The sequence below is a fragment of the Euprymna scolopes genome, chromosome 8 (assembly GCF_053919585.1).
Source record: "Euprymna scolopes isolate OS-2025 chromosome 8, ASM5391958v1, whole genome shotgun sequence".
Lineage (NCBI taxonomy): Eukaryota > Metazoa > Mollusca > Cephalopoda > Sepiida > Sepiolidae > Euprymna > Euprymna scolopes.
In genome coordinates, this window is record NC_136489.1 from 51,719,267 (window position 1) to 51,736,451 (window position 17,185).

The following is a 17,185-nucleotide window of genomic DNA, read 5'->3' on the forward strand; positions in this document are numbered from 1 at the left end:
CATAGGGAATAAATTTACAGACACACACATACAAAGTTCCTTTTATATAATAGTAGAGATATGTTTAAGAATTCATTAGTGAGGATTTTATATACAAATTTCTTCATTTCTTTTTGTTTACCTAAATATATATAGTTTTCGAATTTTTGAGATGATGATTGATAGTCTATATTATTTCAATTATTCAAACTAATGTTCTCATCTTTGGCTAATGTAACCTCTGTAAGGACTTGTGCTGTAATGGTTTAAGTGTAATCGATAATTAGTTCTAAGTGATAGTTTTCTGGAGATAGTAGGTTCAATTCTCAGTACAGGTGATACTAAGAATACATTTACGAATTAAAAGTCTACCTAGACATGGTTGATTGAATGAAAGCAGGCTACCCCTTGTGAATTAAATAAATAGTTCTGTTTGAAATTCCATATAGCTTTCTGAGTTCAACAGACAGGGTTCTAAGTTTGACAAGATACACTCGAAGAAAGTTTGAAGTTTCATTGACTGAAATGTTGTGAGAATAACATCCAAGATGAGAAGAGTAGTCCAAACAATTCAAATAATACATAGATTAAGTTTTAGATATGGGGTGACCCCCTCCCCTCAAATATTCACTCATGAAATCCTTAATAAAATTCTTTCTGCAACCATATTTGGTAGAAATAAACATCAGTCTATAGCTGACTTGTCCACCAAGTTTCAATCATCAATGTCCAACAGTGTTCTATAGCTGTTTAGTATACGTTTCTACTTTGTAAGCGTGCCTGGATACAATGTTTAAAATTGTCAATAGCTCGGACACAATTCACTCTAGCCACTACCCTCATTTTCGATGTGATACTCTTCAGTTCAGGAGTAATCTGAAGACTCTTTTGATAGACATTATCTTTGAGATAGACGAGCCCTCTGATACAATAAAAATCTGGGGTTAAAGTTTGGTGAATGTGAAGCCCATTTTAGATCACATTTACTGCTGAGACAATCCTTGCATATTATTGAACAGTAAGGCTATTGGACATTCATCATTTAAACTTTGTGGACAAGTCAGGCATAGACTGGAGTGTATTTGTACCAAATATGGTTGAATTTCATAAAGGATTGTGAATTTTATGAACGATTCCATGGGTAGGTTGTATTTGAGATGTCATCCTGTATTAACAATAAAACTTTTCTATATTTTATATATGCTGTTGTTACACCTGATCAGCTATGGCTTAAAAAATTGCTCTTAATCCTTTACAATATCTGTGTGATAGCTTAGTTTAAATGGTGATTTCTAATCATAGATTTAAAAATTGATTGTTAGTATAATTTGGTAGTTGCAATTTTTTTTTTTTTTTTTTTTTTGGTGACTTGCTCGCTCGGAACTTTGAGATACCAAGTTTAACTTTGTTACTAAATAGCATGCTTAAATGTTTTATCAACTTTCGGTTCTACTAAAAGGCATGTTTTTTTTGTTTTTTTTTTAATTTCTGTTAATTTTTCTTTTTTATATTTATGCACAAAATGAAGTCTAATTAATGATTTTGTATGTTGACTGATTATTAAAAAAATCTAAGTATTATGCTTGTTTTAGAAAATAACATTTTTTGAGAGAAATTATTTTAAAATACTTGGAATTAATATGAACATAATTAATAGTGCAGATGCCTCAATCTATGGTCCCCCTCCTGTAAAACATTCACAACCAATACTCGTCTAGCTACAACCACTGCCAACAATTTCCCTTACTCTCCATCGGTGCTTAAAACTAAACAAAAATTCTATGAACAATGCTTCTTTCCTAAAGCTGTCTGTGGAACACAATACCATAGGGCTGCTTCCCAGCTAACTATAACATAGTTGTCTTCAAATCCAACAAACAAATTCTTGTTGAGCTATCCTTGTAAATAATTAATTTCCACCATTACCATTTATTAGTGTTCACTCATTAACCCTTATCCTTGAGTGGCCTCTGAGCCTTGATAATCAGTGACTTCTCCTGTAAAAAAAAATTTCAGAAAGAATTAAAGTAACATTTCATGTTTGTTTTATGTTAACAGTAACCCATGTTCTTGAGCAATTAGCTTAATTTTTTCATTATATTTTAATGGATATTTTTTGTCACTGCCTGAAGTCCAATAATACATTTTAAATAAACTAATATTTCAACTGATTTGATATTTTAAACTTTCAATAAATTTGTTCTATTTTTATAAACTGCCCATTGTATCTTTTTACAATATTTATATTTGGGTTAAATTCAATAAGATCATATCATTTTTACTTCCGCTTTCTGTTTTGCAAAAGTTGTACCGGTGTATACAAAGGAAAAGTCCTTCCTGATTAATGTTTACATAATGGCTTCCAGTTTCCTTATAATTAAAAAATTAACAATGTTAATTGTTTTTTTTTCTTCAGATTTTTAAAAAATATTTTAAATGTTTATTTTATAAATAGTCTATTGAATTGGGATTCAGACTTATTTTTTATGCAAGTTTTAATTGGTCCTTTTCTTAAATTTTTTTTGCTAAAATAAATTATTTTATATTATAAATACTCTATTGAATTGGGTTTCAGAAATTTTTTTATCCAACTTTTGTTGGTCTTTTTTTCCAGATTTTTTGCTAAAATGAAATACTTTAGTTATAAAATATTTTATATTATAAATACTCGATTGAATATATTATTAAATAGAATTCTGTAAAAAAAGCATTTCAAAGTAAAGACTATAAAAATATATATTTAAAAAAAATATTTTGATTATAACATTTTATTAAAAAATGAGACCGTTCTGAAAAAGAAGCCTTTCAAAGTAAAGACTATTTTTTATGTAAACTTTTAAAATTAAACTGGAATTATGTAAATATCAATCAAAAGTGCCTCTTCCTTGTTACACACTGTTAAATAGAAAGCAGAAGTCAAGTGACGTAAGGTTTTTGAATTTAACTTTATTTTATTTTGATTTTTTTTTTTTTATGTTTATAATCTGCACTGAGCATATTAGTCTTTTTCTGCTTCATTTATACTTTCCCTATGAATAAATTTGGTTGCCTTGTATTCATAGTAATAAGTGCTTTCCCCTCTATTGTTGCATAGTTGCTAATTTGTTTTTTTATCAAGATAATTAAGAATTGCACACAGTTTTATTTGCTTTCTTCTTCATTTATGGTGATGGGATTTTTTCTTGCATTCTTGCTTCCTATAAAACAAAAAATAAAATAAAAATCACTTTTAAAATTCAACTTGACTCTTTGAACTTGTCAGCTCAATTCCATTTGACTCTATCCAGGGAAGAAGACTGTCGGGAAAATTCTAGTGATGGCGAAAATGACTTTTCTCAGGAATGTCCACATGTCTGCACGTTTTGTAAAGTTCAGTTACTTAACAATAGAAAAACTAAAATGGCGATGTGCAGCTGATTTTGTCCTCAACGGTCATGGGAAAATAATGTGAATTCTTGCTGTTCGTATGTAAATTAGATGATCGTTGCTTGCATAAAAGCAAGCCGTTTGAAGAACAGGGTATTCGTTTATGGAAGGTGAACTGCGAATGCATACCATATTGAGCCATGATGGATTATTTGAGTCAACATGGAAAGCTAAAGGAGATGAAGAAAAAAACGTAAGTTGTTCACTGCTGAAGAAAATAACAGATTCGTTCATGAAGTAAAAATTCTTTGAATATCATTTTAATGCCAGAGGATAGACAAGTTACTCCCCTTAAATTACTATACAGAAAGTGGAAACTATTTAAGGCAGATATGCCAATGCTCAGTGGAATGCAGCAGTGAATGTCGATGTAAAGTATAAGGAACATTAACATCTGGTAGCAGAACATATGGTGGTTAGCCAGACATCCTCATATATTAAAAAACAAAAATACAAAAAAGTCTTTATGATGTACATACCTGTGAAGGAATAAAAAGATCATGTTCCAAAAATTATGTAAATTGCTCAAATATATATATATATATAATTCTTTTACGATTTTAAGCAAGTAATGGTAAATTGTAGTCATTACAAGGCTGAAAACAAACAAAAGAAATCTCAGAAGTTTGAATTCAGTTATCTCCCTTTGTTTATTCAAGATGGTGGACGACACACTGCCCTTGCTTCTTCATAAAGTTTGATATTGTTAGTTTAAAATAAAAGCTACTTGATTAATTTACATAATTTTTGGAAGATGACATTTTTATTCTGTCACAGGTACCTACATAAGAGCGATTTTTCTTTAATTTTTTTTTTTTTTAATATAGGGAGAATTCTGGACAAGAACCAAACATACTTTTGATTTTTGGACATCTGGGTTATGAGCACGGCATACATTCTCTGCGTCTTCTGCTTCTTGGCAGCATATAAAAACATTTATGGTTTTAAATATAAAAAAAACTATGGGTTCTTGTCTAGAATTCTCCTTATATTAAAACCCAAAGATAAAGAAAAATCTATATGATGTGATAAAATGAAAATATCATATTCCAAAAATCATATAAATTGATTAAATAGTTTTATTTTTTAAACTGTTATTAACATCAATTTACAGCTAAGTCCCACAGATACCATTATTTGCAAAATAACTCTTCTTTCCTTCCTCCCCTCTTCAACATATAAGTTTCAATAGTTTTTTTTGTGTTTTCCTCCTGTTTTGGTTATCTCTCATCCGATATATTTCTAAATCTACATAACCTAATTCGGTGAAATCCAAGCATGTAAGATCAAAAATCAGTATTTATTTCTCCCCGATAAGACTCTCAACATGGGAAATTGTTGATGCTTTCTCAAAATTCCAACTTGTTAGTTCACATTGACAAATGATTTCATCAATATAGGACATATTGAAATTCAAAATTTGATATAATTCAGGTTTATTTCGTTTCAAAACTGAAAATTAGCTTCGATTAATTAGGTAGCTTTTTTGTTCAAGTTTAGAAAAATGTCTACTTTACAAATGAATCCCTGATTTTCAGGTTTTTTTAATTTTTTTTTTTTTTTTAGAAAAGTGGTAAGATTTTTTCAGTACTTGGCCAGAGTTTCCACCCGTGGAAAAACAAAAATAAAGTTTGTATGATGTATGCACTTGTGATGTATTCCAATAATCATGTAAATTGATCAAGTAGTTTTATTTTTAAACAAGAAAATCCAACAACACAAACAAGAGCAATGATCTCACAATACCATCCTGAAAACAGTCTGAAGGAATAACTCCAAATAATTCAAACTTTTGTAAGAATTTAGAAAGCCATTCTTAACACAGGAAGGGAGGCATTGGAAAAACACAAATCCACTTAAAAATGATTTTCTTTACAAAAGTAAAACTACTTGATCAATTGATATGACTTTTAGTGTACAATATTTTCTTTCCGTCATGTGTACGTACATCATACAGATTTTTCTTTGTTTTTCTTTTTAATATGGGTGAATTTCAGGACAAGCACCGATTGATTCTGCTCTTCCTTATTTCTAAGAATGAAAAACAGTATTTCATGTACTTGCTTGCTTCTCCCACTTTGACAAAGACGCTATATCAATTTTTTAATGTGAAGAGTCCATCTCTACAAAAAAGGAAATAAAAATTTTAAATTGTTTCAATTCAAGAGTACTTCTGTGGACAGAACAGCTACTACACCTTTATTCTAGCCTCAAAACAAAGTATTTAAAGCTTTCATATTTGGTTGTCAAGGAAGATAACTGGAAATTCAAGGAGGATAATTTATAAATGAAAAAAAAAATATGCTTGTGCCTTAATATAAAAAAAGAAAATATTTTTTTAAAAATTTATTTGCATCCTAATCTCTGCACTTTTCATCATAACCTCCACTTCATCTTCTCCGCATGTACCTGCACTGCTGCTTTTAACAGCTTTCCATCATCCTTTCTGCGAGCGGCCTTTTTTTTTTTTTTTTTTTAATGTTATGCATTTCTTTGTTTGATGAGTTTGGTTTGTACTCTATTTTGTGTTCTTTCTCCTCCTCCTCCATTCATCTTGCTCTTGTGTTGCCTGCAGCATGCGTCATGTGAAATCGCCACCGGTTTTCTGGTGAGTACCATCCGTCTTTTTTTTTTTGTTTTCCATGCTCGTTGTCTACATGTTCCTTTTTGTATATCGATGCATGTCAACATCTTGTGAATTGTTTTGTTAATTTTTCACATTTTTAAACAGTTTCTTTGTTATTCTTTCTAGGATGTTCCATTCAGTAAAACTGCATTTTCAACATTTTCTTCAAAATCTAAAAAAATGTGTACCAGTTTTAATGTGTCTTTGATAATGATTTTTTTATTTTTAATTTTGTAAAAGCGATAGATGTATCGTGGTATTCAACTAATGGAGAAAGAGAAGGATAGAAAATAAAAATGGAGGTCTATTGTGAGATAAAAATGAGAGAGGAGGTCTGTTATAACATTAAAACAAGATAAAGTGAGTAGGTCCATGATGATATCAGAATAAGTTAAGGAGAAGAATAGGGTGAGTCTATTATGTCATCACAATGCATTTTGAGATTTTAATGTTTCTTTGATAAGTCTTTTTTTCAATTTTGTAAAAGAGATGTATTATGATATTCAAATCATAGAGAAAGAGAAGGATGAAAATACAACTTGCTTCTCTTATTTTGTCCTTTAGTCCCCATATGCCATGAGCGATGTTTCTGACAAAGAGGGAAGAATTCCGGTTTTCTAGGTCAGAATCTATTCTGTCTAATGATGAATAATGAGAGGCCGGCAATGCCAAAAACAGAACTATGTGAACAAAAAACGCTCGGTCATGACCCAAGAGCGAGATGTATCTACTGAATTCTGCCTGCCACCTATCACCCATTCACTCTCTATTGTTCCATGCCCATTTGTCAAATAAGTGATTGTTTTTATAACCAAAGATTTTGTCATTTATTAGATAAACATAACATTATTTATCGAATGCGATTGGCATCAATAAGAATACAGTTGAAAGGAAAAACAGAGGCGTATAAAAAAAAATATACACCCGTATGTAACACTAACACTTACCATTAGCAAGTTTTTGACCTTGAAGTAAAATAGTGTGAGGATAAAAGATCTATTATAACATCAAAAGAAAAGAGAAGATAGTAGGTCTATTGTGATGTCAGAATAAATTAGAAAAGTAGGGAGAAAGAGAGGGAGTCTATTATGTCATCACAGTGTATTTTAATGTCATAACTTAATACTTAAATGTATCAAAACATTTAGCAGTTTATTAATATGAAATACTGAGGTTTTATGTATCACATGAAAAGAAACGGGAATCTTAGGAAGATCTCCATGATTCAAATAATTGTAATAACTGGGATCATTTAAAAGTATTTCAAAAGCTACTTGGTTAATATACTTGGTGATCCAAGTACAAGAGATATCCAAACAATTGTTTTAAAGGGACGGTTAGAATCATAATATTGTTAGTTCAAGAGATTAATTTTTCAAGTTATATTGATTTTATTAATACAAACTTTTGGGACTTTTTTCGTAGTATATAAGAAATTTTTTTGCAATTTGATTAATATCTATGATGTTTTCTCATAAAACAAAAAAAGTAAAGTCATGTTTTTTTTCTGTACTTAAAAATATAACTTTAATAAAGATGTTTTTTGTTTACACAAAGTAATACGTTTTATGTATGATATGAAAAGAAACTGAAATCTTAAGATTTCCATAATTCTAGTAATTATAGGCACAACAGGATTGAAAAAGAAATTCAAAAACTACCTCGCAAATATATCTGATCAACTAAGTGTGAGAGAGATTTAAATAATAAGAATGGTTAGAATCTTAAAAAGATCTCTCAGTTGGAATGTATGAGATAATGGGTGAATGTCTGGTATCTGGTAGGATACCTCATCCCCAGCTAGAACAATATAAGAAATATATTTTTCCATTTACCTCCTACTCTCATACAAAATTTTGTAGCCATCATAAAGTGACAAAAAAACGAGGTCAAAAAGAACCTTTTTTATTGTTTAGGACTTTAGATTTTGGATAAAAATATTATACATTCGTATCACAAAAATAAAGAAAATCAATTTTTTTTTCTAAGTAGAAAATTATGAAGTTAATTTGTATTACGTTTTTTAAGACATGACACAATTTAAAAAGAAATGTTTTTAAAATTCAGGTAGTTTGATTACTTACCTCTGATTATATAATTTTTTTTACCCCCAAGAATAAATTTATCCCTGGTTAAGAACCTCTGTATTAAGACAAAATAAGACAGAAGAGGAAGGCTATTTAAGCAAGAGAGGAGAGTGTTATATAATGGGATTGACGTATGTTGTATATACACTGCATGGGCATACTGCATATGTATGTGACGAAGGGTTCATCTGAATGTGTGTACGTGGCACTAAATGTCTATAGTGGCTCTTCACTATCTGAACCTTAAGTTATTTTGTTGTAGTTTATTTATGTTCCATGATCGTCTAGGTGTGTGTTCTTAGCATTTTCGTAGTGTGTAATTGACTCTTTTAGGGTGTGTGCATGTGGACATATAACATAAACACATTTATTCGAAGACATACCTGATTCTGCTGTCAGCCTCTAGAAGATTTTTAGCAATTCTTGGGGAGAAGGATTCTGTGTAAATGAAGACGTTGCATCAGAGATATCAAGAGGCTGTGTATTTTTATGTAGTTTTTCACTCCAAGGCATGACATCTAGCAGGGGAGTGATCGCTGATCTTTCCCTGGATGGTTAGTTCTTACATGTCCCACGTCTGAGACGCTTCCCCCTCTGAGAGGATACCCCTTTCAGACCATCTTCTATTGACGTCCTCAATTCAACTTTGACTATTTTCTCAGCTAACTAGAACACGTGATCACATACACACACTTCCAGGTCAGCTATCAGACACTTTTCTGGTGCAATTGATTGGTCACAGAGTTTGATGTGACTTTGACATGTTTTAATAATATATCAAAACACGGCTCACACCTTCCCGTTCACTATGCCAGTCATACAGATAGATTGATAGATAGATCGATAATATATATATATATATATATATATATATATATATATATAGATCGACAGAAAGATAAATAACTAATAATTTCTTGTGTTTCCAACAAGAGCAGCGAGAGAGAAACTATTATGACATCACAATGTATTTTAGTCATAATAGAGCGATACTTGTATTAAACTTTGTCACAACATTCACATATTTTATTAGTGCATTTCTGAGCAGTGAATGGAATAGTGCATTTCTGAGCAGTGAATGGAAGAGATGGTGTCCATTATGACATGCCAATGTATTCTGATTTTGTGAAATCCTTTGCTTTTATAATCCTTGTAAAAACATAATCAATCAACGTCTTAGTTAAAAAAAAAAAAAATTCTGTGAAAAAGTGTTCCTGAAAATGATCAGATCGCCCATGTTTTCAGACTTTGTAGATAAGTCTGCATGAGTTAGACATGGAGACCAAAAAGGAGCTAACGGTTTTTGACTAGATGGTTAATAATTTTGTGTCAATTGTAAGATATTGGAACTTGAATGAATCCAACCCCAGGGAAGTAAGATGTCAAGAATATGGCAGGTGTTTGATGAAGGGTATTCACTTGTTTACTTGCATCTCTCAATGGTTTCCAGGCGATTCGTGTTCCGGGCAAGACGAGTGTTCTACATTAACATTGTAGAATTCAGATGATATATTGTGAAAACTGCAATGAAGTCCAACATTTTTAATTTAGATTTGACTTCATTGCTTTTTAATTCTACAAATTATTGCTGAATGTTTTAAAACCTGTTTCCTTTGTGTTCAAAATTTGTGTGTAGGTATTGTTTTTTTGGGGGGAGGGGGTTCAAATTATTTTTTTAATTTCTAATTAAATTATTTAAAAAGTTTTCTTTTTCTTAATCTTAAATTTAAAAAAAATTCTAAATGAATTTAAAATTTATCTATTTCTGAATGATCTTAAAAATGTCTCAATATGAAAACGTTTTTAGGCAGGAAAAGGTAAAAACAACATTCAGATTAATGCCACTAAATTTTTTATTTTTCCGATATAATGGTATAATAAAAATTTCTTTTGAAGTTCAACATTTTTAATTTAGATTTACTTGGTTTCATTTATTAATTTTATATTTAATTTATATTTTTTTTATTTATTTACTAGCGGCTAATTTTGCCCAGTTGGAAAATATTCTTAAATACGTTTTAATTCATGCAGGGTTTGTATTTATTATAGAGCCAATTCTTTATTGAATATTATATTGTACTTAATATATAGTACTGATTTAAAAAAGAAAAGAACTTGGGTTCCATCAGCTAGAATCAAAACCAAAACATTTAGCATTTCAGCCATGTTCCCTATTATTTGAGCTATCGACAGATAGGAAAACTTTTTAATTAAATTTCTTCAAGCTATGAATGAATTTATGTACGTGCAAAAGTAATAGAACTATGTTGGTAAGTTGCAATGAACAGTTTACATTTCAACTTGCTGACATATTTCTGTACACGTTATTTATCCACTCAAATATTTTACTTCTTATAAATCATCCTTGGTGTATGATTACTATTTCCTGTTAATTTCAGTGTTATGTGACCAGTAGTTTAAGAGTTTATCAGTTAAATATTTTCACACAGACACACACATACATACATCTATTTTATTTGTATAGATTATTTTCTAAAATTTAATTTTACAAATTATTGTGTAATGTTTTAACCTATCTTTGTGTTCAAAATTTGTGTATGGTTTATTTTTTTCTAAATCAAACATTTTTTAAAAAATTTGAAATAATTTTTTATCCAATATAATGGTATTAAAAAATATGTCTTAATGTAAAAATGTCTTATTTTTAGGCGGCAAAGAATAAAAACAGCATTTAGATTAATGCCATGGAATGGTCAGTCTGTCAGCAGGTGAATTTAAAAATCCTATTTGGTTTTTGATAAAGGTGTTAAAATAGTTATTCTATTTATTTCTCTCTTCTATTATTTGTCTCTTCTGAAAAGATCGATTCTTTAGTTGTATACATTCAGTTCGTTATCGACAAAACTGCTATACATAAGCCTGACGGGCGGATAGACAGAGCCTCTTATAAGAGGTGCATGGACTTATCTAAAACTCTTGTCAAATATGCTATTTCAAGAATATCCATCACAAAGCTTTACTTGAAGCGACATTCACTCAGGATGGGTTAAGCTGGCTCCTTTTTGTAGAACACACAATGTCCCGAATGAATGCAGATCATGCGCAACAGTTCGCAACAACAAAGAGAGTGGTAAGCAGCCAGTCCCAAGGCTAGTGGTTAACACTGTAAACCTGTGAACCAGAAGTATGTTCAAGGTCGGCTTTGGTGGTGTGTAACCATATCTTCAACTGGCCTCTTAGGCATTTTAGCCAACTTTGGAGTAGTTCCAGAGCTATTGCTTTGTGGATGAACTATCCTGAGTTTCAATATGCATCATGGCCGAATCAGCAAAGTAATTTCTTTAAAAAGTGATTTGGATATTGGAGACGGCGAACCTGTAGAATTTGATGGAGGCAGTATAGGTCGAACCCTTCATCATCACAAATGAACAGATGTAATAACATTACCAATAACCAATAAGCGACTTGTAACATTGCATGAGGAATTATTTGATTGCCTGCCGTACAGAAAAACAGCTGAGTCTCTCATTGACATGTAAATAGTTGGCTCATAAGATAGAAACATCTTTTAGCAATGGTGACAGTAGCAGCCATGGATATGGTATTTTCTTCCCTTTTTTCTTTTGTAGCTGGAACAATAGAAACAATTAAAAAGAACAACAAATAACTTTTATTTGCTCTGTGAATTACTATTTATCAATTTATAGTTAAAAATCAACTACAATTTCCCTTTCCAGACTCTAGCAGTTTGAAAAACAAACATTTAAACACTTTGATGTTGAATTCCCAAGTGACATAATTAGTCTTGCTCCTCTACTTCATTCCATAATAATCTCTAACTTCTAATTCCAAATTTCATTTTCTTAAACAAAAATTATGTGAAATTTTTCATTTTTTCACATTCAACATCTAATCTTGTAACACAGGTTTTTTTGTTTATTTAAAAATGCAATTTAAAACTTGAGAATTATGAACCAAAGAAAATGGCCTTTCAAACTTGAGCATGACAGACCAAAGAAAATGCCCTTTCAAACTTGAGCATGACAGACCAAAGAAAATGCCCTTTCAAACTTAAGCATTATGGATTCAAGAAAATGCTATTTCAAACTGAGCATTATAGACTGAAAAAAATGTTATTTCAATCTTGAGAATTATGGACCCAAGCAAATACTACTTCAAATTTGAGCATTATGAACCAAAGAAAATGCTATTTCAGACTTGCGTATTATGGATCCAAGAAAATACTATTTCAGACTTGAGCATAACAAACCAAAGAAAATGCTAATTCAGACTTGCTTTTCTAAACTTGAGCATTATGGACCAAGGAAATGTTGTTTCAAACTTGAGCATTATGGACAAAAGAAAATGTTATTTCAAACTTGAGCATTATGAACCCAAGAAAATACTATTTCAAACTTGAGCATTATGGACCCAAGAAAATACTATTTCAAACTTGAGCATTATGGACCCAAGAAAATACTATTTCAAACTTGAGCATAACAGACCAAAGAAAATGTTATTTCAGACTTGAGCATAACAGACCAAGGAAAATGTTATTTCAGACTTGAGCATAACAGACCAAGGAAAATGTTATTTCAGACTGGAGCATAACAAACCAAAGAAAATGTTATTTCAGACTTGAGCATAACAAACTAAAGAAAATGCTATTTCAAACTTGAGCATTACACACCAACAAATGCCACCTCTTGTATAAATCTTGGAAGCATCTAAAATATAATTTGGTTATCTTGGATAAAAAAATTGGTTCTTTTCTTTGACATTTCCTCTGTACCCTTTCACATTAGAAAACTCTTTAAACAAAATGGTAACGGTTTTTCTTAAATATGTTTCAATCTATTTTGGTGCTGGGGTGGAAGTTTTCTCTTTGCCAAAATCTTTGAACTGGTAACTGCAAACAAATAATGTTTAATTTATTTTTCTATTTTGTGGTCGAATTAAAATCTTTGAGTGAAAATTGTATAATTTATGATTTATGAATTTGAATTTGATGCTCAAAATTTTGATAAAGTTTATTGATGATGATGATGATAATATTTGTAGAGTTACTTCTTGAGCTGGATCAAGTGTCTTTCACTCTTTAATGGTTTAATAGAATTTCCAAAGCAGAAGACATGTTTTTAACCTCTTTAAATCTAGAGGTTCTGTTGGTTGCAGTTTTTATTTTTTATCTGGTATTTTTCATTTTTTCTGAAATATTTTCTCTATTTTATTCATTTTATTTGTCAATTTTTATTTTAGGTAAATTTAAAATGTTAGTATTTTTCAGTAACATTTTTTAGTTCTAAAGTTTCCATGCCTTTCATTGGAAAATAAATACATATAAAAATGAAGAAAAACAAAATTCTTCCAAATTATTCATTTTTAATTCTAGAATTTTTTTCTTAATTTGAAAAATTTTCTATTTTTATTTTTTTAAAATTTTTCTATGTAAATAAACCTGAATTTTACAAGAGCATTTTTCTCAATTTAAGAATTTTTTTTTATATTTGAAAATATTAGTTTCTTGAAGTGACTAAGTAAATTTTGTTGCAAACTTTTTTTCACCCAAAACATGGCATATTGCCACTCAACCATAATGGGGGCTACTATTTGTATCTATTGTGTTTAAAAAAAAAAACTGTTTTTATTTGTTATGGTGATAAGACAATCATGGTCTTTCACAGATATTGATATTATTAATCTATTATATAAATGACAGTTGTCTGTATGTTTATACGTCCAGCTAAAAAAAAAAAAAAAAAAAAATACAAAAGAAACACTCACAATTTGAATAATATACTCAAAAAGTACACTGTTTAACAAATTTATTTTCACACTGAAAACAGACTTTTATACACTGTTATTACATCATCATTTCTATGTATACTATTTATTCAAAGGAAATCTACATTATAGAAGTCACCTAATTTACGTATTATATTAAAGAAATCTATCTTAATAATTAGCTCTGTTATTTATGGGTTATCGTAATAGAATTGTTTTAATTGTTCTATTTAAAAATATTAAAGTTGATTTATTTTTAATTATTTCACACACCACACATCAGTAGCTTTAAAAACTATTTAAGTTATTAGTTATTTCCTCTTGACTGTTTGATTTTCATAGACAAAGATGTGTCTTATGCTTCCATAAATCCAACATGTGGCCCACTTTCAGGAAAATCATAACAATTAAAAGTTAGGATATTCACTGCATCTTAAATAGTATGTGACTAAACTCTTGTCTGGCAATGACGGGTATATACAGCCAGTATGATATAAATGTTAAATATTTCATTTAATTGTTCCCAAATATGCCACTTTAATTTCTTTTATTTTTCTGAATTCATTTAATTTCGTCTGAACTTTTCTTGTTATTGCTGTATGTGGGAGGTTGATGATGACACCTCTCTTGCAAAACTAACATTGTCAAAATAGTATCTGCTGTTGACAGATAAGGCAAACCCTTGGTCAACAGTGACTGCAGAGTCATCTCTGTCCTTTGTCTCATCGACGCAATGTTGCATCTTTGTACCCGTTTTACAAGTACTTTAATGGAATGTGCTCTAACGAACTTGTAGCACTTGTACTCTCTTAATGTTCATGCCCCAACTAATCTGACAAGCAGTAAAGGTTTTCTACTCTAATAATTTCTTCCTTCAGACTGCTAGACTTTGGAATTCCCTCCTCGTTTCCTGTTCCTCTGACTGTACTAACATACTGAAATTTAAATATCACGCAAACAGATATCTTGTTTCATGACTCCTTACATAGTCCCCCCTGTAGACTCAGTTCCAAATAGTAGTCCCTTATGCCCAAGTGGCTATATGCCTTGTTTGAGATGAATAAAAGCAAAAAATAAATGTCACTGATCTTGATCATGGTTTCCGTACTATGCAAGATGGTGTTTCTGAAAAAAAAAAAAAAAAAAAAAACACTTGGTAGAGAGTGTGTGGGTGGAGTGGGGGGCTCATGACCATACTTCCCCAAGGAAACCATGAAATGTTACACAAAACTGGTTGTCCCAAATGCAATTTGAACTGATTGCCATTTTTAATCTCATCTGGCAAAGTGAGGGCATCCCTTGTCAATTTAAACATATACATATGCACACACACACATACATATGCACAAACGCACACATACATATGCATACACACACACATACCATTGTAGACATTGATTCGCTAATTTAAAATGTTATCTTTATCAAGTAAACTTTGGTCTGCATATTTAAAATTGAAATATGTCTTCTGGTGATGAACTCTATTCAATAAAAAAAATTGATGCTTGCAAGTTTCTTTTTCTATGTCTAGTTTCAATTTGAATTCTTTAATTATCTTTCCAGCATGGACAATGAAAATTTCAACCAGATGTCTGCAGTGATTGTCTTGGAAGAATTCTGTAAAGAACTGTCAGCAATTGCCTTTGTCAAACAATACGCTGCTATCACAAGACAAACACCATCTTTGGCATGAACATTATTTCAACTCCCTCTACTTATATTAACCACACAAAGAATTATACAAAAGAATTTCATTAAAGAAAAAAAAAACTGTCCATATTGTATAAAATCTCATTTCTTTTTTGTCAATTTCTTTTATTTTAATATTTCTGTTTTTATTTGAGGTTTTTGTTTTATATAAGTTTTTTTTTTTTTTTATAATAAGTTTGAAATTCTACAAGAGCTATTCATATATCATATTGATTGGATGCTATATGTTTTGAATATATATATATATATATATATGGCAATTAAGCTACATAGAATTAGCTTTACTTACATATTGAGCACTGTTGAAGTAAATACTGAAAATCAATGCATAATATATTTCCTTATAAAGTAAAAAGTGAATACATGAAACACACACATATACACACACACATATAATCGTGTTTATGGGATGAGCATAATATCCAACTTGATACAAAGATTCATTTATACTAAGTTGGATGCTTGTGTAGATTTGTGCTGTTTTAAATCAACACATTTCAGGTGAAAACATTACTTATGTGTCATGTTGAAATTAATATAAATTATGAAAAATGATTCTGTAGAAGATGTGCTAGATGTATTTTTTCAAAAAAATCATTCACAATTATTTTCTGTTTAAAACTGACGGACTCTTAATTTTAGTCTATGATAAGTCAGTTTGTCATACTGAATTGGTTGCATAACTTTTCAACATTAAAATATGCAATAAAACTCGATAATTTGATAGATTTTATTTTTACTTGTAATTATTTTTCTACTAAACCATTTTTGTGAAATTTAAAAAAATTATCCTGATTTCGACATAACATATAAGTACGTAAAAATGTTTTCATTTGAAATGAGTTAGTTCAAAAGATCAGCAATCGACACCAGCATCTAAAGTTATTATCTTTCTACCCTTCTGTATGGCTCAGTCATAGACACCATACAAGTACCATATGTATCAGTTGGATGTCTTCCATAAATGTTGTCTGCATTCCACTTGCGGTATTAGGCTTCAAAGACTGATCGATATTAACCTGGCTTTAAAAAAAAACAAAAACGGTTAACAAATCGGAATAATCATCAGTTGACCAAAAGACAAAAAATACACAGCTCTTCTTTTAACGATTGAGCACTTTGGTTGATTTTTTTTTTTCTGTTGGCATAAATTAAAATTTGCTACTTTTATCAAATTTAATAGTAAATTTTATCCATTATAAGGTTGATTTTGATCTCAATAGTTCAAATTGAGTTGTCTTCCCCTTATATATTATGGCCGATTAAATCACTGTCTCACTTATTCATAAAATTTAATTTTCTTAGTTAAAAAAAATACTTGATCAATTTATGTGATTATTGGAATATGACATCTTTGTTCTGTGATGAATACATAAAGATTTTTCTGTATTTTTTCTAGTGTCATTCTAAGTAAGCACCAATTGTTCTAATAAACTTTCCATCACTTGTTCATTTTATGACTGTATGCTGCACATACTCAGAGTATAAGATTTAATGCAATCCATAGCTTCCACATTTCTTTCAAAATAAAAAAAAACTTTTTTTTTGTCTGTATAATGTACACACCTATGACAAAACAAAAATATCATATTCCAAAAATTCTGTAAATTGA

At 30.0% G+C, this 17,185-nt stretch overlaps 1 protein-coding gene across 13 annotated transcripts in view; it reads left to right on the forward strand.

Moving 5' to 3' along the window:
• Positions 1-15,657, forward strand: part of LOC145283561 (FHF complex subunit HOOK interacting protein 2A-like) — a 143,717-nt gene extending 128,060 nt beyond the window's left edge. For 5 of the 13 annotated variants that reach the window (XM_080132448.1, XM_080132450.1, XM_080132447.1 and 2 more), the window contains 3 exons: positions 5,981-6,013; positions 10,788-10,847; positions 15,427-15,657. In XM_080132448.1, the coding sequence (XP_079988574.1) occupies positions 5,981-6,013; positions 10,788-10,847; positions 15,427-15,556 (223 nt within the window). In that variant the 3' untranslated portion in view covers positions 15,557-15,657. The remainder of the gene's footprint in view (positions 1-5,980; positions 6,014-10,787; positions 10,848-15,426) is intronic. The other 8 variants (XM_080132453.1, XM_080132455.1, XM_080132451.1 and 5 more) reach the window with 2 other exon arrangements.
• Positions 15,658-17,185: the final 1,528 nt, after the last annotated feature.